The sequence below is a fragment of the Homarus americanus genome, unplaced genomic scaffold (genome assembly GCF_018991925.1).
Source record: "Homarus americanus isolate GMGI-L3 unplaced genomic scaffold, GMGI_Hamer_2.0 scaffold40333, whole genome shotgun sequence".
NCBI classification, from domain to species: Eukaryota; Metazoa; Arthropoda; class Malacostraca; order Decapoda; family Nephropidae; genus Homarus; species Homarus americanus.
In genome coordinates this window covers 251,073-278,351 of record NW_024714036.1, presented here as the reverse complement: position 1 = coordinate 278,351, position 27,279 = coordinate 251,073, and the positions used below count along the sequence as shown (strand labels likewise).

Here is a 27,279-nt window from a genome sequence, read left to right as displayed (position 1 = left end):
GAGAGGAGAGGGAAGGTGAGAAGTGAGGGTGCGGGGAGGAAGTGAGGGGAAGGTGAGAAGTGAGGGAAGGTGAGAGGTGAGGGGAAGGTGGGAGAAGTGAGGGAAGGTGGAGAAGGAGGGAAGGTGAGGAGTGAGGAAGGTGAGAAGTGAGGGAAGGTGAGAAGTGAGGGGAGGTGAGAAGTGAGGGAAGGTGAGAAGTGAGAGAAAAGTTCAACATGGGAGAGAGGGAGAGAGTAGGGAGAGGGAGATAGAATAGGGTGAGAGAGAGAGAGAGGGAGTAAGTTGAGAGAGAGAAAGGGAGAGAGTAGGGTGAGGGAGAAAGAGGGGTGAGGGGGGGGGTGATAATTAGTGTGTGGGGTGAAATGTAAATTCAGGTGTTAGTAATGTGTTCACGCCTTAAGGCTCCAGGTGGGGTGGGCCTATCCTGGTGACACCTATCTGATTGTTGTTGGTGAGTGATGGTGATCTGTTGGTGATGGTGGTGAGTGTTGGGGATGGGTGGTGAATAGTGAAGAGTGATCTGTGGTATGATAGGTGGTGAGTGATGGTGATTGGTGGTGAGTGATGGTGGTGAGTGTTGGTGATTGGTGGTGATGTTGGTGAGTGTTGGGGATGATGGTGAATAGTGAAGAGTGATCTGTGGATGATAGGTGGTGAGTGATGGTGATTGGTGGTGAGTGTTGGTGATGGTGGTGAGTGTTGGGGATGGGTGGTGAATAGTGAAGAGTGATCTGTGGATGATAGGTGGTGAGTGATGGTGATTGGTGGTGAGTGTTGGTGAGTGTTGGTGATTGGTGGTGAGTGTTGGTGGAGTGTTGGGGATGATGGTGGTCGTGAAAGAGTGATCTGTGGATGATAGGTGGTGAGTGATGGTGATTGGTGGTGAGTGGGTGAGTGGTGATAAGGTGGTGGAAGAGTGTTGGCGGTGATGGTGGTGGCAGGTATCGTTAACAGAGGACACAGAAAGACGAACCGGATAGATACACACACACACACACACAGGCTAATTAAAACACCAAAACCATATTCCAAACAACAATACGAATATCTTGAAGGAGGAAAAAAACAATAAAAAAAACACCGTCTAAGGTTCATTACGTATTCTTGTGGGTAAAATCTTAACACCCGTCGCGGGATGGTTCATTAAGGAGACCAGACTCGCTCAGCCAACTTTTCTTCGGGGACGCTGAATAAGAAAGATTTACCTACCAACTTCCGATCACCTGTGAAGGATAGGTAGAGACGTGTGTGTGTGTGTGTGTGTGGGGGTGTTGTTGTTGTTGTTTTTTTTTGTTTTTTTGTTTTTTAGCGTATTAGAACAGCCTTACCTATGCCTTGTCCCCTCTGCCCTTCCCTGCCCACGCCATTGTTTATCTATGATCCCACGCCCATGCTACTTATGTTCCCCACGCCCACGCTACTTATGTTCCCCACGCCCATGCTACTTACGTTCCCCCATACTCATATGTTCCCCCACATATGTTCACACGCCCACCCCGCATCGCCCACACACACGCAGTCTATGACGTTTCATAATGGGAGGAGTGGTGGAGGAGGAGGAGAGACCCACACACACAGCAGACACCCCACCTCTGTGTCGCTGTGTGGTAATCGCTGGTAATCCTAATGAACTAGCTGCTGGTGGTGGAAGAGGTGGTGGTGGTTGTTGTGGTTGTGTGGTAGTAATGTTAATTTTGCTGTTGTTGTTGGGGGTGGTTGTGGTTGTGGTGGAGATAGTGGTATACTTGTAGAGTTGATGTGTGTATTTATGTGGTATAGTAAATGGACCGTGAATTGCTGTGGTAGTTGAAGTGGGAGGTGGTAGGATAGTTGTCGTGGCTGGTGGGGGGGGGGTGTGGGTAAGAGTGGGTTGTGGTGGAGTGATTGATTGGGAATGACAGTGATAGAGGGATGATAAGTGGTAGTTGGGAGGGGGGGTTATGGTATGGTAGGGGGGTAGGGGTGATGGGAATGATTATGGTGTGGTAGTTGTGGCTAGGAATGGTGGTTGGTACATGTAATAGTGGTGGTAGTAGTGGTGGATAGTGGTAGTTCTTTAATTATTCTCAAACACGATCATAACGAGAAAAGATTCCGTCTTTTTTAATCTTATTCTACTTGATAAAATTCCCCTTAAGATTACAAGAGTAAATAAATAATAAATACCGTATCATTACTCTTCATTCACACATATACGAGTACATAATCCTTCTCTACCCTCCCTAAATCCCTCTTTTACTCTTCATTCACACATACACGAGTACATAATCCTTCTCTACCCTCCCTAAATCCCTCTTTTACTCTTCATTCACACATACACGAGTACATAATCCTTCTCTACCCTCCCTAAATCCTTCTTTTACTCTTCATTCACACATATACGAGTACATAATCCTCCTCTACCCTCCCTAAATCCCTCTTTCCTAATCCCTACAATCCCCATAACGTCCTCCTGTTGGGGATTTCAGACTGGGGGCGATAAACCACAAGAGTTGCGGCCGATGTTCCTGGGTATCATTAAATTGGCACAGGTGGTGGTGGTGGTCAGCAGAGGGTCGGCGGCTGGTCGGGGCCTGATTGGCATGTCCTGTGCCCTGGACGGGTCTTGGGTGGTGAAGGAGAGAAAAAAAAACCAGAGAGGCATGATGGGTGGAGTGTGAGAGTTTTGAAGGTATCACTTGGGGAACTCCTCGTCACGAAGGTAGTGCGCATACATTAAATTCCGAGGAGGTGGGGTGGGGGTTGGGGAGGGGTGGGGGGTGGAGGAGGGTGAAGGTGGTGGGGGTGAGGGTGGGGGTGGAAGGTGTTGGTGGGAGTTTTAAAAGGACAAAATCTCAAGCGTTATAATTATGTTCTTAAGATACATATAGTGAGTATCATCTTGTTAGGTAATATTATAGTAAGAAACTATAATTAATAAGTTATAGATGTGATAATGATTAATGTTGGTGGATACTGTTTAATTATTGTACAGATAATTTATGGGTACGGCAGCTGTTGCCTACCAAGTGTTTCAATCAATTATTGTTTTATTTGCTTGTGTGTGGCACCACAGGGGGGAGGAGGAGGAGGAGGAGGAAGCCCCAGGTGGAAGACACGCCCAGGGGCTGTATGCTGAGTGGGGTGGTGCACCTCCGCTTGGAATATTACGCAAGCGAGCCTCTGGAATGATCAAACGGGGACCTTCCTCTGTGCCACACTCCAGTCCAAGGCTCTGAAACCATCAAACGTTGCCTTACTCTGCCCAGACCCCCAGCTGGGGATGAACCGGGGCCGCTGGTGGGTATATCTCTGCAGGGAGACTTCATACATCTCCTGCTGCAGATAAACCCGAAGCAGGTAGTGGTTATATCTCTCCTTAAAGATCTAAAAGTACCGTATTGACACCCTGGGCCTGAGTCTCTGGTGGCCTCCCCTTAATTTGTGAAAGACACCCTGAGAAGAAATCTGAAATAGCCTTTGGGAGAATTCTATTAGTCTCTCTCTCTCTCTCTCTCTCTCTCTCTCTCTCTCTCTCTCTCTCTCTCTCTCTCAATGCACCACCCTACTATAAATGCCTCGGAAAGGTCACCTGTAAGAGCCACCCGAGTCACGACTGCTTGCTCTGGGACGTCGACCTTGATCTCTCTATTATTAGCAGTGAGTGTTTTTTTATTTTTTATTTGGTCACACTGCAGGAAATTCTCACGAAGTTTATATCAAGTTACTGGAGATGAGACTAAGACAGCTGAGTCACATACTAACCAGTCTTGTGGGATCTTAGTTTAACGTGATAACTTTACTCTTGTTATTAATTGATTTCTGAAGTTTGTTTGGTTCACCTGAAGATTAAATCCCCATTAGCTTATTTTAAATTAAGATTAACCACCCTAACGTTAACCTAATTTATCCAAACATAATCCAACTTAACCTATCGTATCCTAACCTAATTTAACTTAACTTTGACTAACTTAACCTAACTTAACTTAATCTAACCCCTCAGATATCGTCACGTAAAGTAGTTGTTAAAATTCGTTTGTGATGTGAAAGAATAGTAAAGTTGAGAGAGAGAGAGAGAGAGAGAGAGAGAGAGAGAGAGAGAGAGAGAGAGAGAGAGAGAGACTGTACCACGAAATTAACCACCATTGTAACATACAGAAGAGGTATTTTATCCCCAACACTCTCCTCCCTCATCCTTATCCCCAACACCCTCCTCCCTCATTCCTTATCCCCAACACCCTCCTCCCTCATCCTTATCCCCAACACCCTCCTCCCTCATCCTTATCCCCAACACCCTCCTCCCTCATTCCTCATCCCCAACACCCTCCTCCCTCATCCTTATCCCCAACACCCTCCTTCTCCTCCTTCCCTCAAAGCCTCCTTCTCCTCGTACCATCCAAACGTCGCGTGCTGGACGGGAGACGGCAAGAGGTTCCCCAGACGTCCTGCCGCTCGGAGCACCTCACGACGCACCCATTATCTGGCTACCGGTAATAAGGCAACGCTACTTTAATGATAACTTTCTAAATACACCTTCTGGGTTTGATGTGGGTATTTTTTTTTTATTAGTTACCCTTGATCGTATAGGAACGGCGCGCTAAGATTAATTCTCCACCCTTCATACATCACGGGGCAGCGACTGAACTTACGATCACGAGTTAATTTTAGTCGTACGTTGTTATTTGTTTTATCGTACACCGCCATATATCACGGGGTAACGACTCGACTTACGAAGGTTTATTTTGTCGTACGCCGTGTTTTTGTGTGTCGTATGGTCGTCTTCTGCCGTGGGTGTGGGAAGATTATGATTTCAAGGTCATTTCGATGCTCTTTTTTGTTGTTGTCTGATATAAGGTATTTGGTTGGGTAAGGTTTCCCATCCTCGGGTAAACGCATTCCGGATACTTGCCAATCGGGTTTTTATTTTTACGCGGCGGTGGGGGGGGGTAGGGGTTGTTCCTTTGGGGGATTTAATGCCATAATAATGATGTTGAATATTGTAAAGGGCTTCTGGATTTACGTGTTTTAATCTATACTGTATTTTTATCTTGTTGTTCGTGTTCTTCGTCTTGTTCTTCTTTTTGTTATTACTATTACTATTATTATTTTTATTATTAGTGATCAAAACTAATTCCATATTTACGTTGGACTTTTAAGTCTTGTAAATAAAAGATCCTGATTGGTTGACCCCCATGATGTAAAAGGTCATCGTTGAAGTTGATTGGTCGAAGGTTAGAGCGATGTCAGGTCCTAATAATTACTGACGAAAATGATGTGTGGTGGTGGCAGTTGACTGATGGTGATGATAGTGGTGGTAGTTGGCGAGAATGGTGGTGGTAATGGTGGTACTTGGAGGAGATGGTGTTGAGGATGGTGGTGTTGGTGATGCGGTTCTTAGAGGTGATGGTGATAGTGGTGGTGAGATGGTGTCAGGATAGCGGTAGGTGGTGTCAGTTGTGGTAGGATGGTGTTAGGATAGCGGTAGGTGGTGTCAGTTGTGGTAGGATGGTGCTAGGATAGCGGTAGGTAGTGTCAGTTGTGGTAGGATGGTGTTAGGATAGCGGTAGGTGGTGTCAGTTGTGGTAGGATGGTGTCAAAATGGCGGCAGGAAGGTGTCAGTCATGGTAGGATGGTTTCAGCACCTATTACGGTCATCCTAGTGTACAAGTGTGCGTGAGGACACTACTAGAGGCATCACACATCTGTCACACACACACACACACACCCACCATGACAGATTCCCTCGCTCTCCCTCTCAACTCCCACGCCACTGCACTCACTCACTCTCACTTTCACTCACTCACTCTCTCACTCACACTCACCTGTAACTCATTAACAACGTCATCACACCTTTTTGAATCAGAATTACCATAACCTGTTAATAACTATTAATATACATAGTTATCTTCACCCCATGAGTACAATGATGACTTGGCCCCTTGAGTACGATGATAACTTGACCCTTGGAGTACGATGTCTTAACCTTATGAATGAGAGTAAGATGACTCTGTACTCAAGTGATTACTTCATCGTACTCAAAGGGTTAACGTTATTATCACAATCAACTTATATTTATCATCATTATTTTATCTTTCTTTCGTCATCATTAGTTTCATCATTATCTTCATCATCATTAGTCACCATTATAATCACCACCACCAGCACCACATCGTCGTAACCATAACTACCACCACCACCATCATCATCATTACTACCACCATCTCCTCTCCACCCTCCGCACCACCACCACAACAGGCCTACTCCGAAGACAGACGCGTCCGGTTCCTTAAACTTGACTTTGACTTTACCTTAAATAAAAACCAAAATAAACTAATTCTTCACTTATTAGCTTATGTTTCAAGTAAATAGTTATTAAGTATTGATATTACTTTACGTGTTTTACAAGTAGTTAAGTTTTATAAGTAGTTAGTAGTGATTTATTGAATGATGATAAAATTGGAATCGAGGGAACGTATGGGTTCATGTGTCTAGGGTCGGGAAGGTGACCAGCAGGGTGGCGGCCACGGGACCTTGGGATTATGACGGGTTATGATGTAGCGTGCCTGGTACCTGCCGGGGCGCCCCGCGGGGTAGTACCTGGCTCGCCCCGGAGCCTTACCGATACCCCGGCCTACTCCTCCGTGGGGTTTCTTGAATGCCATGGTGTCGGGGCCGCGGCGTGAGGGGATCCTGCAGGAGATAGAGTGGCTAGGACGTCGTCAGGATAATGTGGCGTGATGCTCGACCTTCAGTTGATGCTTTGTGTGTGTGTGTGTGTGTGTGTGTGTGTGTGTGTGTGTGTGTGTGCGTTTGAGTGCCTATGTGTATATGAGTAAGTTTACTATGCGTTTGTTATTGGTGTGTCTGTTTTTGTCGCCTATGGGAGTGTCACAAGAGAGGTCAAGTTGTGTAGCTCTCGTATCTCTCAAGCTGATCACTCTTCATCATTCTAAGAGATAGTTTCTACGTCAGTAACAGATGTATCTCCGGGCGGTGTAAGTCGAGGAGAAGGAGAAGCAATGTTTAGAGAAGATAAAAGAGGCAGGTCCTCCAGATCGTCACATTTGCCTAATGACTGGGTGGGTAATCAGTGTTTACTTTGGTCCCACACCCCATAATCACCTCCCCACGCCACCACCCACCCTCTAACCTCTCATCCACCCAACCCCACACCCTCTTCCGCCCCACATTTACACCCACGCCTACACGCCTTTCCTCTAACCACGCCACACGCATCATTTCCGCTACATACACGCCCTGTTATCTAGACTAGACCTCAAAGTCACTAGTACTATATGTGAATAAATTGAGCAATACATTCAAAGGCTTCCGTGAGAGGTGCCTGCAGACAGCTCTTAGATCATAAGGTCGTTGGTACTGGAAGAGAGAAGGTCGTAGGCCTAGCCATAATGAAGGGTTGGTTATCTTCACGAACCCTGTAATTTACGCGACCACTTGGGCCAGCCTCACCGATCACCAAGGGCGCCTAGGGCTGTAGGGCGGTGCAGCCTAGCCAGAGGAACTGCAGCAAAGAGAGAGAGAGAGAGAGATGATGATGAAGCGTCACTAACCGCGGGAAAATTCACCGTCTTGAAGGAAAACGGGAATTTTACTTTAATGGGCCACTCATCTATTACTGGCTATCGGGGACGTGCTTCGAAGTTAAATAACACAGTGGTCAAAGTTATAGATATCATTATATATCTGTAATTAAAAAAAATACAGACACTTCAATTGTCAGTTTACACCGATTCTGTTATCCCGATTCTATTTTCATTTACACTGATAACAGGAATAACTTAATACTGATTCAGATATGATTTGGACTTGATACATTTGTCATTTTATACAAGATGAAAATAGAGGTCATACGTATATTACTTGTGTATATATGTATGTATATATGTATGTATGTATGTATGTATGTATGCAGGTCAAATAATCATCCCTGTAATTAGTAACACCAACAAAACAACACAACCATGACCACAACACCAACAAAACAACACAACCATGACCACAACACCTCAAAACAACACAACCATGACCACAACACCTCAAAACAACACAACCATGACCACAACACCTCAAAACAACACAACCATGACCACAACACCTCAAAACAACATCACTTAAACTGCAGAACTTTGACTAACTTCTTCCCAGCTTGTCCACTCAGGTCTTGAATACAATACAAAGGCAAAAGAACACCAAGATCTACACTGGGTTGCCTAATTACTCTGATCTTACCATCTGCTTGGCAACACTGAGAGATGGTTAGTTACCTTGGTATAAGAATTATATATGGTTGTTTGTGAAGTGAAGTTGGTAACATTGGGTGGAGCTTGGTACGGGAGGAATGAGGAAGGTGGAATGAGGGAGGGAACGGGAGAGGGGAGATGGGGTGTGGAGGAACGGGAACGGGAGAGGGGAGATGGGGTGTGGAGGAACGGGAACGGGAGAGGGGAGATGGGGTGTGGAGGAACGGGAACGGGAGAGGGGAGATGGGGTGTGGAGGAACGGGAACGGGAGAGGGGAGATGGGGTGTGGAGGAACGGGAACGGGAGAGGGGGAAACAGGAGGGGTAGAAGGTTGTCAAAGGATTATGAATTAGGTTTGAACTGATTGGAAGTGAAAATAAAGAGATTGGTTTATATATTAGAGAGAAGAAATGAAGAAAATGTGATGACGATGACAAGAAAGAATAGTAATAATAAGGAAGATGATGATAATACAACTATGAAGAGGAAGAAGAAGAAAACAATTTAGGAAAAATACTACAATTAAAGCATATGCGAGTGAACAGTTACACACACACACACACACACACACACACACACACACACACACACACACACACACACACACACACACACACACACACAGGCGCAAAATAATAATATGAATACAGACAATGAAACCAAGAAATCGACATGCAGTCCTCGTCAGTAGCGGAGGCAGCAGAGCATAGATGGAGATAACTGGCTAGGAGACAGACGGAGATAACTGGCTAGGAGACATACGGAGAAGAGAGTCAGGTGGTGAAGCTGCAGCAGGAAGGGTGTGTGTGTGTGTGTGTGTGTGTGTGTGTGTGTGTGTGTGTGTGTGTGTGTGTGTGTGTGTGTGTGTGTGTGTGAGCTATGGCTAGTAATGGAATGGGACGATGGGAAGGATACCAGAAGGAGGGTGGGAAGGATAGGAGGAAGATTAATGTGGGTTGTTTTATATCGTCTATCTGTTAACGATCGTCTCAAAGAAAGAGTTAAATAAATCAAGAAGAAACTAGTCAGGGTTTTTTTTTCACACTTAAAACAAACACGAACGTAAATAAAACAAACATATACAGGATATAACAAAGAAATAATCGTCCTCTCTTCTAAAAAAAAAAATTTTTATCTCCAAGCAAAAAATAAAAATAAAAAATTAACAGATGTTTTACAAATTTAAAAACACAGATAAAACACTCGTAATAAATTTTCCCCTCCAAAAAAATCAGTTTTAACCTCCAAAAAAATTAAAATATTCTCTAAAACACCAAAGTCTAAATATATCACATAAAACAACTTATCAATAAATAAAACACCCCAAAAAAACACCAATTAAAATAAAAAATAACTCCTCTAATAAAAAAATCAATTAAAACACCCAAAATCCCGAGTTTAAACCCTTCAAAAGACATAAAGAAAATCCCACCCAGGTACACTCCACATCTTGCTTCCAGACGCTGTACATCATCGCCAACAAAACACCGTCCCAGACCGCTATGTTCAGACCATCATCCACCCGCTATACGCACCGGACACAAGGAGAGCGGCCATCATTCTCTCTCTCTCTCTCTCTCTCTCTCTCTCTCTCTCTCTCTTTTCTGCGAGTCATTGTCGACGAGTCAGAGGTGTAATTATTAGGTGGGGGGGGATGATGACGTCTCCTAGTTTAAGACCTGGAGATCTCAGTTAACTTAGCTCTGGATTTTAAACCTGCGGAGATTGATGTTAACCCCTGGAGACCGCTTTTTACCCTTGGAGACCATTTTTAACCCCCGGAGACCATTTTTAACCCCCGTAGATCGCTTCCAACCCACGGAGACCATTGTTAGTTCAGGATAGACTCTCCAGTTCTAATGGTTCAAGATTAACTGCGGTTCTAATGGTTCAAGATAGACTCTGCGGTTCTAATGGTTCAAGATAGACTGTGCGGTTCTAATGGTTCAAGATAGACTCTGCGGCTCTAATGGTTCAAGATAGACTCTGCGGTTCTAATGGTTCAAGATAGACTCTGCGGTTCTAATGGTTCAAGATTGGCTCTGCGGCTCTAATGGTTCAAGATAGACTCTGCGGTTCTAATGGTTCAAGATAGACTCTGCGGTTCTAATGGTTCAAGATAGACTGTGCGGTTCTAATGGCTTTACAGTAATGATTCGAGTGACGACTGAGGGCAGGAGGCGTGCTGGAGGGCCTTAGGTATGGTAATATTTGGTCTGAGGGTCTCAAGAGTAGGGGGAGGGGGGAAGCCTTGTGGTCAGGAGGTGCCCCGGGCTGACCTCAGGGGCAGAGAGAGAGAGAAAAAATCTTACGTTCTTGGACTTACAAAGACAGACAGACACACGGACAGACAGAGCTCTAAATACATCAAAGCCTATGTCCGTGACTGTGACCTTCCATAAGATCCTCCGCCCACAGCTGATTGGTACAGGAGAGATGAGACGTTTTGATTGGCTGAGCTCAAGTGATAATGTTACCTTCTGGCTAATAATTGGTTGCAACCACCTGATTAATCTGGACGACTTATTATATGATATTGTTAAACGATCGTCAATTGTTTTTTTTGTTTTTTGTTTTCTTTATATATGTAAATCAATACACGTGTGAGGTGTGTTTAAGGAAGTGAAGTAAGAAAGCTGAATCCAAATAGGTGACAGACAAACAATTGTTTATAGATGTATAGATGTTCAGATTCTATTTTGTTTACAGAAGACAAAATAATATCATAACCCACTACGGTCTCAAGTTGTCTATATATTCAAAGACGATTTGATTCTATATTTTTTTTTTCTTTATGTATACTCAGTACTATTAACTAAAGCTCACCAGTAGAATATTTATAAACAAAAACGAATCGACTTTAATGACTTAACAGAGGGTTGAATCTTCCTCCGTGTCTTCTGTATTTTAATGTAAAGTTATGACGTGCAGTTGGTATTGTTCCTTAGCCCTGAACATTGCTCAGTCGATCACTTTTATGGTTTCCGATCCCCCGCCAAGCTGGAACTATACATACAGGATCGCCTACTCCCTTATTGTCACCAGCGACCATATTTTATTTTGTCACTTATATTGATCGTATTTTATTTATTCTTTGTGTCTTGATCGTATTTTATTTATTCTTTGTGTCTTGATCGTATTTTGTTTTCCTTGACGTCCAAATCACAATTAGTTATCCTCAATATCTATACTTTTCAAGGAATACAAAAAAAAATAAAATAAGACATTGGAGCATCACCCATATAACTCACATAACATTATATACCATTCATCAAAATTTCACCCTGATTGCTATTTTATTTTCCCTGGCATCTATACTTTTGACGGGAAGGATAACAAAAACTAAGATCGTCCCAGGCATTATTACTCTTATTACGTTTATCGTCTAGTATTTATCAACGTCCAGTCTGGTCTTATTGGTATAAATCTTTACTGCCCCTGAGGACTAAGACGAGGCAGTAGTACCCTCATCATCGAGCATTATAGCACAACTGAGGCAAAAAATAAACTTTATTACTTCTTGTGTCTCCGCCGCGAGAGGCCCCCCCCCCCCTCCTGAGCCTCCCAACCCCTTTCTCCTTTCCTTCCCTCATCTTCTCTTCCCCCTCCTCCCTCATCCTTTTCTTCCCTCCCTCCTCCCCTCCCCCTTCTGCTCCTCCTCCTCTTCCCCTTCCTCCTCTGTTCCCCTACCCTTTTCCCCTTTCCCCTCCTAACCCTCACTTTGCGTCCTCTTGCCCTGTCTCCTAACTTCCCCTTCCCTGAGCCCTCCTAACACACGCCCCTCGCTCCCTGGCATCACTAGCGAGAACCCCTTTGTCTAGGAATGTGGTGTGTGTGTATGAGGTGGTAATACCCCTAATGTGCTGGACCCGCATAGTGGACTCAGCCGCCCGAGTGTGTTTTGGTACAACGACGACGGCCACCCCATATGGACGCCGAGTGGGAGGGAGGGCGGGGGATGAGAAGGAGGGGTGGGTGAACAAGGGAGGGTGGTGGGTGGGTGGTGAGCAAGGGAGGGGGTGGGTGAGGCAAGGAGGGGGGGTGAGGCAAGGGAGGGGTGGGTGAGGGGGAGGTGGGAGGCAAGTGAGGGTGGGTGAGGCAAGGAGGGTGGGTGAGGCAAGGAGGGGTGGGTGAGACAAGGGAGGGGGTGGGTGAGGCAAAGGAAAGGGTGGGTGAGGTAAGGGAGAGATGGGTGATGGACAGTTATCGGTGGTAAGATGCTTAGCAGGAAGATGATGAGCGTTTGTTTACATGAGGAGGGAGAGAGGGAGGGATAAGGGAGAGAGGGAGGGAGGGATAAGGGAGAGAGAGAGAGGGAGGGAGGAGATAAGGTCTCAGGGGCATTGCTTGGGAGAGTAATATATATAAGGACGATGACGCATAAACATTTTATTATATAGTGTGAGGTTCCTGGACATGATACCACCGCCCTCTGACTACAAGTAAACTCCATGGTCCCTAGTTCCGGTCGTTGGCTCGTTAGATTTACCTTCATGTTTTTTACTTTCTTTTGTAGTGAAATTTATTTGATATTTTTTTTTTCAGATACAAAAGCGGGAATAGAATAAAAATATTATAGGAATTTATATTAACTCTCTAGATGTAAAATTAAATAAGACAAAATAATATTCCCTCCTTAGAAAAAAATATTTGGTAACTCCATAAAAAAATAAGAAAAAATAAAAATCTGAATATTTACCCATAAAAAACCCACATTAACTGTTAACCCCATAAGACGCAAAAAAAAAAATCTCAAAATATTCCCACCCCCGAAAAACCCTATAACTTCCAAAAAAAACCACAACAAAAACAGCAACAAAAATCAGAAAATCCCTCTCCCAAAAAACATTAAAGTGGTAACCCAGTTGTAGTTCCCGGCCAGCCAAGGTTCTTATTGGTGGCCGCGCTAAACTCGTCCGGACACGATTAAACAAGTTGAGCGCGTCGTGTGGTTTTGTTTTGGTGGGAGTCACGGCTTGCTTGCCTAATTTCCCTCCCTCGAGCTCTTGCTGACTTTAACCCACCAAGTTTAAGATAGATTTGGGTGGAGGCGTCATTATGGTGGTAATGGGGCGTTGTGTTGCGTCTCGGTCATCAAGAATTGTGTTGTTTTGGCTTCTTTTATATATATATGACGTCATGGGTGTTGTTTGTATATTATGAGATGACGTCATGAGTACTATTGATTTGAAATGACGTCATGACTTATTATTTTGAGATGACGTCATAAATGTTGTTTGTATTTTGTTTTTGATGTCATAACTATTTTATGAGATGACGTCATGACTATAATGTTATATATAATCTGATATATGATGGTGTTACGTCATGGTAGTAAACAGATAATGAGATCACAGGTAATTCTTGTTTTTTTTTCATTATATTCAGATCAAAACAATATACGAATCCCTTTGTGTCTGTCGAAACCAAGAGAAAACAAACGAAATTCTATAAACTTATCAAAACCTACAAACAGCCTCCGAACCCTTTTGAATTAGGATTGAAATCTATTGTCCATCAAATCATTAAAAAAAATGAAAAAAATATCAAAAATTAAACAAAAGATGAGTTCAATGTCATTAAAATCAACAAAGTCTTATTTATTATCCGATCTTCAATATATAGTTCTATTATTAAATTAATTAAACTAAAATGCAAAACTCGAGATCTTCTTTAGACGTTATCAGAATCCAAGGCAAAATATAAGCAGGACTTTGTGGGTATAAACGACAGGACTGAGAGCATCACAACCACAACGTATCTAATCCTATATAAAACTGATCACAACCTACAAAAAACAGTATTACTCTCTGAAAACAACACGAAGTATCTTTGAAACCCAACAAAAATAGTATTTGAAACCTTTTGTAAGTATAAGCGACACATTTTGAATCCTCTTTGTAAGTATAAACGTCAGAACTGAGACCATCAGAATTAAGATAAACGGAACTTAACCCTCCTTGTACACATAAACAGATCAAATATAAAGCATCAGAAAACAATACAAGGTACTAAATACTCTTTGTATATATAAACAACTGAAAAACAAAACAAACGAGCATCAGAAGCAAGACACAACTATAGATCCTCTTTAAAAAGCGACGGGAAACTAGCTTTAGTACATTGTGTGTGTGGGGGTCGACAGAGGCTCCCGTGTTTTGGTGTATTGCAGAGATTGGCGGCAGGTATGTGAGGCATCTGGAATGATATGTCCAATATCCACCCTCAGGAACACGACGTCACTTGTTTCCCCTCGAATATCGTTCAAAAAAATGAGGGGAGAGTAGAGGAACCCGGGGGGCGAGCGTTATTACCCCTCTGACCTACCTGTACCTCCCCTCACCCTACCTCCACCTAGAGTCCATCCTACCTGAGTACTAGCGAAGGGAGGAGAGAGAGAGAAGCTGGCGAGGGTGAGTTGGGGAAATTGTCTTGAGTACTTGTTGAAGGGAAGTACTCTGGCTGAATGAGTACTGGTTTGGGTGGGTGCCTCTCTCTCTCTCTCTCTCTCTCTCTCTCTCTCTCTCTCTCATCCGTATTAAGAATTACTAAAGAACTTATTCTCCAAAAGACAACATAACGAGTTCTTTTTACCTAATTTAGCCACAGGTTTCGTTTGTGGTAAGGAAACATTATGAGCAAAGTAAAAGGTTAATTTTCCTTATAATTACTGGAATAATTTAATTTTCATGAGAGAGAGATAATGAGAAAGAGAGAAAGCTGATGATAGTGAGATAGTGGGAAAATGAGATAGTGAGAATAGAGAGAGATAGTGAGAGATAGCGATAAAGATAGTAAGAGAGTGGGAAAGAGAGATAGTAAGAAAATAGAGAGAGAGAGAGAGAGAGATAGTGAGAGAGGGGAGGGAAAAATAGCATGAAAATGGACTCATCAAGGTAAAAGTCAGATAGACGATAACCAGAGAAGAGAGAAAAGTAAAGACAAGAGTAAATGTGATACGACTTCCAGTTTTGCTCGCTGCTGAACCTCGCCTCAATTCTCTCCTTACGTAAGACTCAATTTCCTCTAGTTTATCAGTAGCGCTTGATACACTGTTGCATAATTTGCCGATATCGATGTCCCCCCCTCCCTCCCTCCCTCCCTGTCCTCCCCCTTCTCTCCCCCTTCCCCTTCTTTCCCCCTACCCCTCAATACAGCGCCGCTGACCATACCGAGGCTTCCTGGTGCTGAGAACATCCTGGAACGAGCAAGCCAACAACGCCCCTCCGTGGCCCACCTCGCCTCACCGCAACACGACCCTGATGCTCGCTCCGCCGCCTCGATAAAACCGGGTTGAGGTTTAAATTGCTTCTTGCCGTTCAATAAATGCGATCGTTTTGTTTTGTTTTACGATTTTTAGCGGTAATTTGAGGGAAATAAGTTGTGTGTTACGAATAATACGACAGATGAAATATACAAGGTGGCAGAACGCGTAACCAAAGTCAGTTTCTCAGTGATTCGGAGATGGATGTTGGAGGCTGTGTCGCGTGGAAGACAGTGTCGCCAAGGTGGACTACTGTTCTCACCCGTGTGACCCTCCACTGTTCATATCAAAGATTTACCACAACCACGACACTTACACATCATAAATAACTCCCACATATACTAGTTATTGTATTTTATATTTATAGAGTAATATATCACAGAGAAAGTTGATTAATGAGTTGGTGTCCCCGGTAAAGCAGAGAGCATGGACGGGGGGCGGGAGGTTGTCGGTCTGTGGCTACACTGGGGCCAAGACAATAGTGTCCAGGCTGGCTGGTGACGCACAAGAACAAACCACATCCACGCATGTCGCTCACACACCAATTTGCATAAACATCATTATTTTTGCTCTCTCTCTCTCTCTCTCTCTCTCTCTCTCTCTCTCTCTCATGGGTGCTTAGACTCGTGTAGTTTTTTGTTATGGGTGGCTGAGTGGGTGGGTGGGTGGAGGAGGGTAACATATTGGGCGTGATTGTTCCGTGTTCATGGTGGTGTTCCGTATGTTCCTTGTTCATGAAAAAAGAATATTACTTTCTACACCTTAACTGTCCATAATAATAATAATAATAATAATAATAATAATAATAATAATAATAATAATAATAATAATAATAATAATAATAATAATAATAGTAATAATAACAATAATAACAATAACACAGTAGGGGAAACGATCACAAAACACATCAAAAATAATCACAATGCCAAAAACACAACGAACTCTCTCCACTTAATAAACCACATAAAGATATCTAATTCCCTCCATTAATAAGACTAAATAATAACCAATATTAATCCCCAATGGAAATATAGCTACAAATTACCAGTTGTTATGGGGTGGAAATACAAGGAGAGAGAAGGGTAAATTGGGTTGATGAAATTTCCGGGAAACAGAAGAGAGAGAGAGAGAGATAACTGTCTAGGCAGGTGTACACAGATAGAAGAGAGGGAGGGTGGGATGGGTGAATTTAGGGGAGGGAGAGAAGGGGAGCGTCACACATGCTCAGTTGCCCCCCTTCCAACCTTCAGACCCTACTACTGTCCTCACCGCCCCCTCCCTCCTTCCCCACCCCCTCTTGCCACCCTCCCCCATGTAGAGCAGCTATAGTTTTTGCCACTTAATTCTGCTTAATTCTATAACACTTATGTGGAGCACTTAAGCGCTAGTACAGCCATTTACACCTACAACCAAATAGATTTATATTAATTTACACTTACAACCAAATCGATTCATATTCTTTTTACAATTACAACCAAATCGATTTTTATTCATTTACATTTAGGTAACTTGAAGAAAGGCTCATTTACAACGATGACCTTCCCTCAGCGAGCATTCCTCTTTTAACTACATCTTCTGCAAGTTCTTCCCTCATACAACGATTTCCAAATAGAACTATGCCCGTCTCACCCACTATCAACACCCGCCAACATCCACCATCACCCAACCACCCACTCACCCACCATCACCCAAATATTAATAAGTTAAGACACTCCCCCTGCACTACGCCCAGGTCGACTATTACCCAGGGACAAAACGTCGATAATAATCTTTGGACCAATTTTTTTACCTTGCTGGTCTGGTCTCACGGGAAAATAACCAATAATAAACACTAACCTAACCTAACCTAACCTACCCCTAACCTAACCTAACCTCGCCCTAACCTACCCCTAACCTAACCTACCCTACCCCTACCCTAACCTACCCCTAACCTAACCTACCCTACCCCTAACCTAACCTACCCTAACCTAACCTACCCCTAACCTAACCTACCCCTAACCTAACTGAAGACGTAAGAACTCCCAAGTTTGGTCATTTAACTAACGATTCTTAAGATGGCGTCAGAATTATCCTGAGACTAAAACCGTGACTGTAGTATATTCTCTCACCGTGTGTGTGTGTGTGTGTGTGTGTGTGTGTGTGTGTGTGTGTGTGTGTGTGTGTGTGTGTGCCAGCCGCTGTCACTTCCGCTGCCTGTGTAAGGTCTGAGGAGTCTTTGTTTGTCTCTTCCATATTGTGTAGAAATAATGTGTGTTCATGTGTCTGGGAAGTGTGTACTGCTGGTGTTCCCTTTTAGTGTACAGAAGGAGACATTTGGCATTTGGATTGACAGTGTTACCAGAAGAGCAAGATTTTGGTTATACAGTGTTACCAGAAGCTCAGGTTTATGGTTATGTCGTGTTACCAAAAAGCGTAGTATTTATGTTGATACAGTGTTACCAGATGCGCAGTATTATGATTGTTACAGTATTACCAATAAATATTATTTGGGGTATATGGCTAAAAAACAAAACAAATTGATTTATGAACTTCAGGGTAACGTTAAAAACTGGACTTTATGTTTTATATATGTTAGAATACCTCAATGTATATTTAGGGCGTGAGGGAAGCACGTGAATGTGTTTATTGGACAGTGTCTGGAAAGTTTGGCTGAGTTTGTTGTGGGGGAGGCGCAGGGAAGCACCCACGGGACACACACACTAACTCGTCTCGACTCTTGCACCCACACCTCCACCACCTCCTCTTCCTGGCTACACACTCTCTCTCTCTTTACAAACTCCTATCTTCTCTTGTGTCTTAATTATACCTATAACCACTGATATACAAGATGCTGGTGTTAGAGGAACATGTCGTCAGGAGAACTTTAAGCCAGGGTGTGTCGGGGTGTTTGGTGGCAGTAAACAAGACGGTCATATCGAGACGCGACGGTCCCTCAGCCTGATGCATTATCCTTGGTCAGTTGTATAAGTAGGTGGCAGAGGCGAGTGGAAATTGCATTGTTCTTTCATGGTAGAATTGTATCGACAGGACGTTGGTGTCTCTCGGGAGTAGTGGTAGATTGGCTGTAGGCGGTGACGGCGGCCTCTTCCTCCTGCTGGTGGTGGTGGTGGTGGAGCTCAAGTGTTTAGGCTCTTGTGCCGAAGATTTAATATTAATACATATTATTGATGTGGGTTTTTCTCTTTATAATTTTTAGTTCTTGGTTTATGGAACAAATGTTATTTCGTTTTATTTTAAATTATAATGTCTTTTTATTATACCTTCTTGTGTAAATTATAGATTTTTTACTTTTGCGTTTCGTCCTAGACTTTTTGAGATGCCATAAATTTTAGCCAGCTGCTAAAATTTATCAGATAATATTTCCAAGTTTATGTTGTATGTATGTTACTAATGTCTTACTGTACCACCGCATACAATACTAACAAAGGCGTTGTCTTTCAGAACCTGCGCGGTACGTGTGTGGTACGTGTGGTGCCGTGCTGGGGTCAGCCTGGTCCCTGGTGCAACACGTCCAGTCTTCGCACGGCATCATCATCTACCAGGAGACATCGATAGGCATTCCCATCTCCACGCCCTCCACGCCTCCGGGTCTACCCAGGCCCTCCCACTCTTCCCCGCTAGCCTCTGTGTCCTCCACGGCCACCACGGCCTCGGGGCCTCACCTACCGCCCCTCCAGCTACTCGACCCCTCCAAGGTTGACCTCACCAAAGTTGACATAACGAAGGTGGACTTGTCGAAGGTGGATCTGAGCAAGATCTCAACACCAGTATCGTCAGGCACGACGCCCCTGCCGCCCCACCCGCCCGTGACGGCGCCCCTGCTGGACCCTAACCACCCCTTCAACCTACTTCGGGTGCCTCTAGGGGACGCCCGGGCTCCCTTTCCGCCAGGTCTCGCCCCGCCCTTCATGCGGCCAGGCCACGACTTCCGTATGGACCAGCTCCTGCAGGAGGGACTGCGCCTCAACCCTGGTCTTCTCCCGCCTCCCTTCGAACGGCCGCCCTTTCTTGACCCCGGGCTGGGCGCACCCCGCCATGCGGCGCCCACGCCCCTAAGTTCAGGCGGTGATCCCAACCTTGACTTCTACTCCCAGCGGCTACGGCAGCTGGCAGGCACCACCAGTCCCACCAGCTCCACCTCGCCTCGCAAGCCTCTCCCAACACCACCTTTCGCCTCACCTAATGCTCCTACTCCCTCCAGCTTAGCGCCCTCCCAGACACCTACCTCCACCCGAACTGACCCGGCCATGATGGTTCCCGAGCGTCGCTTCAAGTGCATGACTTGCTGCAAGTGCTTCCGGTGGGAGAGCAACTTGGCCATCCACCAGAGGCTTCACACAGGCGAGAAGGACTACCGCTGCCCAAAGTGTCATGAAACATTACCCACACCACAAAAATTACGCTTGCATATGAAAGCACACAAGAAGAGTTCAAGCACGGAAAGCGCTTCCCCAGACTCCTCACGCCCTCAGACTGAGGACGATAATGATGAGGAAGAGGAGGAAGAGGAAGAAGAAGAGGAGGAAGAAATTGACGAAGACGACGATAACCCTTCCATTTGTGATAGTGGGGACGAAGAAGAAGAAGATATTGCAGAAGAAGACATGGACGACGATGAACCTGAAGACCTCTCCACTACCTCCAAGAGTACCCCGGTGCCCACCTCTCAGAGCGTCTCCTCCAGCACGGCAGACAACCACAAACTCTCGAGGGGAGACCAACAAAAATCCGTCGTAGGCGAACTTATGGATAAGTTTGGTTTAGCGAACATCTCCGCTTACAGCGAGGCTTACCACCAGGCACTAAAAGAATCTGGTCGTCTTACTCACCATCCTATGGGGAAGGACGGCGAGAAGGTCCGCACTAATGGCATCGAAAAACTGAAGCTACGAGACGATCTGACAAAGGGGTTGATGGGTACTCATCCTGCTCTCGATGTGGCTCACCAGACACTCCTGGGAGCCTTCGATAATCCATACGATGCCCAGAAGCGTTTAGTCCAAGCTCAGAGGGACGGAAGCCTGTACGCTGGACTCTGGCTCCCAAACCTGGCAGGGACAGGAGGTTCACCCAAAGACTTATTCCCCGGGATGCCGACGGCGGAAGCGAACTTTTTACACAGGAAACTACTGACGGAGGGTTCCTTAAAGCCAGGCGATATCCCTGGGTCTCTGCCGAAACCCGGCACGAGTTCGGCGCCGGGGACGCCTATTTCCCTCGTCCCACCACCAAAGAAAGAGAGCCGAAGGAACGACACATGTGAATACTGTGGCAAAGTGTTCAAAAACTGCTCGAACCTAACAGTTCACCGACGCTCTCACACGGGAGAGAAGCCCTACAAGTGCGACCTGTGTAGTTACGCATGCGCCCAAAGTTCAAAGCTAACGCGGCACATGAAGACGCATGGCCGCATGGGCAAGGATGTGTACCGCTGTCGGTTCTGCGATATGCCATTTAGTGTCGCCTCCACCTTAGAAAAACATATGCGTAAATGTGTTGTGAATCAAAATAAGAAAGGGTTGTTCCCCCCACTATCTGCTGGGGCTCACGAGGGGCTCGACTCCTACAAGGGTCTGCACTTCACACCTGTCATCAGCGACGACTCTTCTAAATCTGGTAGTCTCTTCTCCCCTCACTTCAACGCCGCCGCCGCCGCCAACACCTCCAACGATGATACAGGAGACTCCTCAAATTTGTCGGGCCCCGGGTCTTGAGATTGGGCCCCCTTGGTTGCGTCCCAACTGCCGCCGCCAGGGACCCAAGGGCTCGCCCCCCCATCCATGGGGTTTCCCAGGGCAGCCACCCACCATTGGGTGGCGTCTAGCCGCCCACCGCCCCCGCTCTTGCTTAGGGGGATGTCTGGCCCCCTGGCTCCAACGGCGCCACCCTGGACGTCGCCCGTAGCGCCGCGGCCCCCAGGGACGCCGCCCCGAGCCCCAGCGCCGCCCACCTGACCAGTGGCGGCGGCAGCAGCGGCAGGGCGGGTGGCGTAGCCCGCACATTCCCACACCTCGCGTCACGTGACTTCCCAGTGAGCGGCGCCCGTCCCGCCCCACGCGGCAGTGGGCGCCTCAACAAGCTAGTCCTGTGTGTTGTGCGAGGGTGACAGCAGCAGCAGCAGCAGCACGCCCACACTCGGCCATTGTTCCTATTGATGTTATGTGTTGTGTAGTGTACAGTATGTTGTCCTACCTTGACTGGTCACAACAGTGGGGGCCGGTGTACCAGCCACTGCAGTGCCAGTGCCACTAACAGCTGACCCGTACAGTGCCACTAACAGCTGACCCGCACAGTGCCACCAACAGCTGACCCGCACAGTGCCACTAACAGCTGAGAACAACACAACAACCACGAGGAGCCAAAAAGAAAGAAAATAAATTCTATCTCCAAAAGTTAACTAAACGACCCACGACATAATAATTGAAAGTTATTTGACGTTACTAAGTTATTAGTCAATCATCAGTTAATTCCTAAGTGCAGCCTTTTGCTCAACACTTGTGTGAGGCGTCGGAAGACCTGCCTCCACCAGATCACCCCCCCCCCCCGGCAGGAGAACACCCAAACCAGATGATCTCTCCCAGATGTGTTATTTCTTTACCCAGATAATAAACATTTTGAGTTGTGTCTTATAGGCGGGTCCGGCATAGTGTGTTGATTTGTAATGCATTAGTCAGAGAGAGAGAGAGAGAGAGATAATGAAAGGTATTTGGTGCAAAGATGGCTAGCCCTTCACCTCAGGGACATCCGAACTGTCTATGTGGGTGGCTGCCGACTTTCAATGATAATAATAATAATAATAATAATAATAATAATCAAACTGTGTGTTCTAAGCTACAGGTGTAGAGACAACATCTTCAGAGAACGTTCACATGTGTACGGTTCCTTGATCAGTAGTCTACAGGTTTGGTTTATTTTTCTCAGTGGTATTGAGTTCAGGGTAGAGGAGGTTCCTTCCAGTGATTATTAACTTGTGTTTACTTAATTTCTAAAACACATTTATTCGATTTTTTATTTTTTTTATTATTATTATTATTGTTGTTATGCATTAAGATTTAGTGAATTTATTGTAATGTTCTGGAATATGAATTTAATAGGAACTGATACTAGAATTTTATTGAAGAATATCACAAGAGACTCATAACACACACACACACACACACACACACACACACACACACACACACACACACACACACACACACACACACACACACACACACACACACATCACCGCTGTTCGAACATGATCACCGAACACAGTGGCACCATCCGAACACTCCTACAAGTCCACCTCAACTAAATCGGATCTGTGTACCGGACTCATCAACCGGACTCATCTATACCATCGAGTTCGGATAAACGGTTCACATCTCTCACTCAACCAGATATTATCCGGTTTTAGGAATTCTGTAAACAACAACACCTATTGCTTTTGTTTTTGTTATTCTTGTTTATGTTGACTTCTCCTGTTATGTTGTTGTTTGAGAGAGACTGAGTGAGCTAAATGTAATCAAAAAGACTCAGTAATGGTTGACATGCGAGTGTTATTAGTACCAAAAAACCGACCTTAAGCTAGGTGTTGCTTATGACCTTCTTGTCCCGAATGACCCCCGTTTTCTCAGGAGATACCGACCAATAGGAGGGTGAGGTTGAGGGCTAGGTGGTGAGGCCTTGCTAGGTGGTGAAGCCTTGCTAGGTGGTGAAGCCTTGCTAGGTGGTGAAGCCTTTCTAGGTGGCGAGGCCTTGCTAGGTGGTGAAGCCTTTCTAGGTGGTGAGGTTTTGCTAGGTGGTGAGGTCTTGCTAGGTGGTGAAGCCTTGCTAGGTGGTGATGCCTTTCTAGGTGGTGAGGTTTTGCTAGGTGGTGAGGCCTTGCTAGGTGGTGAGGCCTTGCTAGGTGGTGAGGCCTTGCTAGGCGGTGAGGTTTTGCTAGGTGGTGAGGTCTTGCTAGGTGGTGAGGTTTTGCTAGGTGGTGAGGTCTTGCTAGGTGGTGAGGTCTTGCTAGGTGGTGAGGCCTTGCTAGGTGGTGAGGCCTTGCTAGGTGGTGAGGCCTTGCTAGGTGGTGAGGCCTTGCTAGGTGGTGAGGCCTTGCTAGGTGGCTCAATCAACGTTTAAACTTTCCACGAGCTAGTTTCGGGATTAATTTATCCCTATTTAAACGTTTGTAGTCTTGTAAAGTTATTTTAGTGGCTCTTTAAACCTTTTATTCATACTAATTTGTTGTGTTGACTTCAAACATTTCGAGTCCATAAAAGAAATTAGTTTATTTACTTGTTTTGTTTCATAATGTAGGCGCTGAGAGACACCCACTAGCACAGAGTTCTTAGAGCCACTCACTCGCACAAAGTCCTTAGAGCCACTCACAGCACAGAGTCCTTAGAGCTATCACTAGCAGAAAGCCCTTAGAGCCACCCACTAGCACAGTTCTTAGAGCCACCCACTAGCACAGAGTCCTTAGACCCACCCACTAGCACAGAGTCCTTAGGCCCACCCACTAGCACAGAGCCATTAGAGCCACCCACTAGCACAGAGCCATTAGAGCCACCCACTAGCACAGAGCCATTAGAGCCACCCACTAGCACAGAGCCCTCCCTCCCCTTGTCGCTGGTCACATCAGTATTATCTAATTTATCTTATTTTACTTTATAATTATTTTTGTTTCCCTCTTCTGGCGATGACGTCATCGTGTCAACAGATGACGTCAGTTTCTTGTTTGTTTTGGCCACATTCCTTTATTTTTTACTTCGATAATTGAAAACTTATTTTTATTTACACTTCTAGGATTCCATTTTCGGTTTATCTGTCTAGGTATTATTATTTTTTGTAATGTCAAGGTAAATTTTTTTCATTTTTTTTTTCGTATTGTTTCGGTTTTGTGAATTATTTGTCTTAAAATTAATATATATAACTTTCTCGGTCTGTCATAGGGTTAGTTTGTGCCATATTTAGAGAATCTTTCACCTGTCAGTATTTGGGCCGAAAGAGAGGCTAGTTTGACCTGACAGACACACACACACTGGAAAGAAAAACAAGAAGTCGTGGTGGGTTTTTTTTTTGTCCTTTTTTTTTTCTAAACCAACTTCCTCTCCCAGTGTCATGTCTTCGCTTTAGGGTCAAATGCATAATCTCTCTCTTCTTTCTTGTTGATTTCCTTCATATTTTTTTGTTCTTCATTTCTTCATTAAGGAGCATTAGTGTTCTGGGCTTTAATTATCAGTTTAAAGTGGGCTTCGGGCTCTCATATTTAGGTTTTTCAGGCTCATTGTATGTTGTCTTTGGGGTTCATCATGGTGTTAAGTCACAGGGCCTACCATAGTGTGTGGGCTGGAGGTTACCATAGTGTGTGTGTGTGTATGGGGGCTGAAGCCTTACATAGTGTGTGTGTGGGCCGAAGTCTACCATAATGTGTGGGCTGAAGCTTACCATAGTGTGTGGGCTGAAGCCTCCCTTTAGACCTCCCATGATGTTGTCACCTAGGGCTTCATATGTAAACTTCGGGCTTTTCATAATACAGGCTTCAGCTTCTCCATGTTGTAGTAGCTGAAGCCTCTTTTTCATAATAAAACCAAAGATAGCGACTAAAATGCACTCCAGCAAGACGGTACAACAAGTGGTGGCGACCGTCAGGGCTGCATTTTGGACCAGTTCTGCCTTGTATATAGTGTACATAAGATAGTTTATATTTGTATATGTAACGATAGATTATAACTGATATGAACTTTTATCCCAAATTTGTACAATCAATGGTTATGCCGACACTCTACAAAAGCCCCATCTCTGCACCAAATAACTTGATTCCTTAAACTTTTTTTTAATGATTCTGATTGTTTATTTTTTATGTGAAAATCTATTTCTTGGACGAGCAGTTGTGAAGGTCTGTTGGAAATAGATCAACACTGCACACTAAGAATTATTACATTGATATCCAGTGTTGTGTGACGTCGGCCTTCAGGTCCTACTCCAGTAAGGTTATTTTATCTTTGTTGTGAATATGAAAACCGCGTGTAATGGCGCAGGACCTGAGGGTGGGCGTGACACCCCACAACAGCTGTGGTAGTAGGCTGGCCTCCAGCACGTGGCTCTGTACCACGTCATTGACCAGAAGGTGGATGCGACAGGGTAAGGCTGACCAACGCGTGCTGCTTTGTAGACTCCAGCCAAGATCTTGGCTACATGGACAGAATGGTTAGGTGGACAGGTAATTGGCTGACTGACTGACTGTAATCTTAGTGAATAGATACTCGTCCTGAGTGGATAGGCTCGGCTGAGTATCTATTTGACTGAGTGGATAGGCAGTCAGCTGGGTGAAAAGCCACTTGGCTACAGAACTTCCTGCCGAGTGATCATTTGACCCGACAAAACCTCCTTAGCTGAGAGCTCAACTTGGCCCTTGAGGAGTTAGACTGCCACATGACTCTACCCTTGGCTGAGTGGTCCTATGACTTCCTGGGTAGAGCGTCACACACTTAGTTAAGTTCTCGGACACTCCTAGAGTGTCAAGACACTCGGCTTGGGTGCCAGACACTCGGCTAGGTGTCAGACACTCGGCTAGGTGTCAGACACTCAGCGAGAGTGCCAGACTACTTGGCTAGGGCGTCAGACACTCACCTGAGGCGCCAGACACTCGGCCAAGGTGACTGACAGACACTCGACAGGGTGGACAATACCACCTGCCACTCGCTGCTTGCTGCCTCCCTCGCTCAGAGCTAATGTGTAAAAAAACATCTGTGTTCTGTACTCTTGAATTGGGGTCATCCCGTTGTTAATCGTATGCACAGTTTTTATTGTCATTAAGGTAGTGAAATGAAATGATCTTTACTTGTAAAAACAAAAAAACAAAAACAATGACTGTACCGAATGCTGATTTTTATTAATGTTGTTTACAAATCATTGTGAAGCCGAATCCTTTTTTAGTGTCGTTAGTGAAGACCGAGACAATTTTCCTTGGCGTTGCTTTACCCGAGTGACCGAAACGCTTGTACCTGCTCTGTCAATGTGAACCTCGGAGACTCCGCCACGAGATGGGGTTTATTTCTTTTCTAGAACCCCCCTTTCCCTTTCCCTTTCCCCACTAAAAAAAAAAAAAAAAAAAAAATGAAATGGGAGGGAAAAATCAACACACAAACGCCCATCTCGTGACCAGTCTGTAGAGGTGTTCTATACGGCACAAAAGGGAATCTAATTGACCATTTAGTTTAATGATAATAATAATAATATAATAATAATAATAATTATACAGTTTTGAAACAAACCCGCGTGTAACAATGCTTTTTATTGATGGTGCAAACATACACATACACACAAAAAAAAAACAGAGTAATCTTTTACGTAGGATTCAATCAGTCGCTCGATCCTCTGCTGGCGATAGTCACTTGTTTCTTATAAACGATCCAGCAACCTATACTAAACTTGAGGGACAGCGGTGGAGGACTTGTGCACTTTCTACTACACATTGTTTCATCTATATTTATTAGAGTTCCATTGGCGTGAGGACAGAAATCTTTGTACATGTAGAGTTGAATAAATGTATTTATCTTCGTCTTTGGTGGTTTCTATGGCAACCCTTTTGTTATGATGATGTGATGATGATGACAATGATTATATGATGTTATTAATGATGCTACTAACGATAATGAAGGTACTAATGATGATGATAATGAAAATGACTGCTGTTAAAAGTATGATGACGGGTGATGATTATGATGGAAATAATGATAAAACATTATGATGAAAAGAATGATGATGGAAATATGATAATGATGATACTGATATTAATTG

At 44.7% G+C, this 27,279-nt stretch overlaps 1 protein-coding gene across 2 annotated transcripts in view; it reads left to right on the top strand.

The window, feature by feature from the left end:
- Positions 1 to 27,042, top strand: part of LOC121875464 (B-cell lymphoma/leukemia 11A-like) — a 92,487-nt gene extending 65,445 nt beyond the window's left edge. Inside the window, exons 3-4 of one of the 2 annotated variants that reach the window (XR_006090611.1) lie at positions 18,946 to 23,560; positions 23,597 to 27,042. Coding sequence is in view for 1 of the 2 variants with exons in the window: in XM_042380033.1 (XP_042235967.1) it covers positions 18,946 to 21,218 (2,273 nt within the window). In the remaining variant the exon portion in view is untranslated. Of the gene's footprint in view, positions 1 to 18,945 lie in introns of both variants that reach the window. The other variant, XM_042380033.1, reaches the window with a different exon arrangement.
- The last annotated feature ends 237 nt before the right edge of the window (positions 27,043 to 27,279 follow it).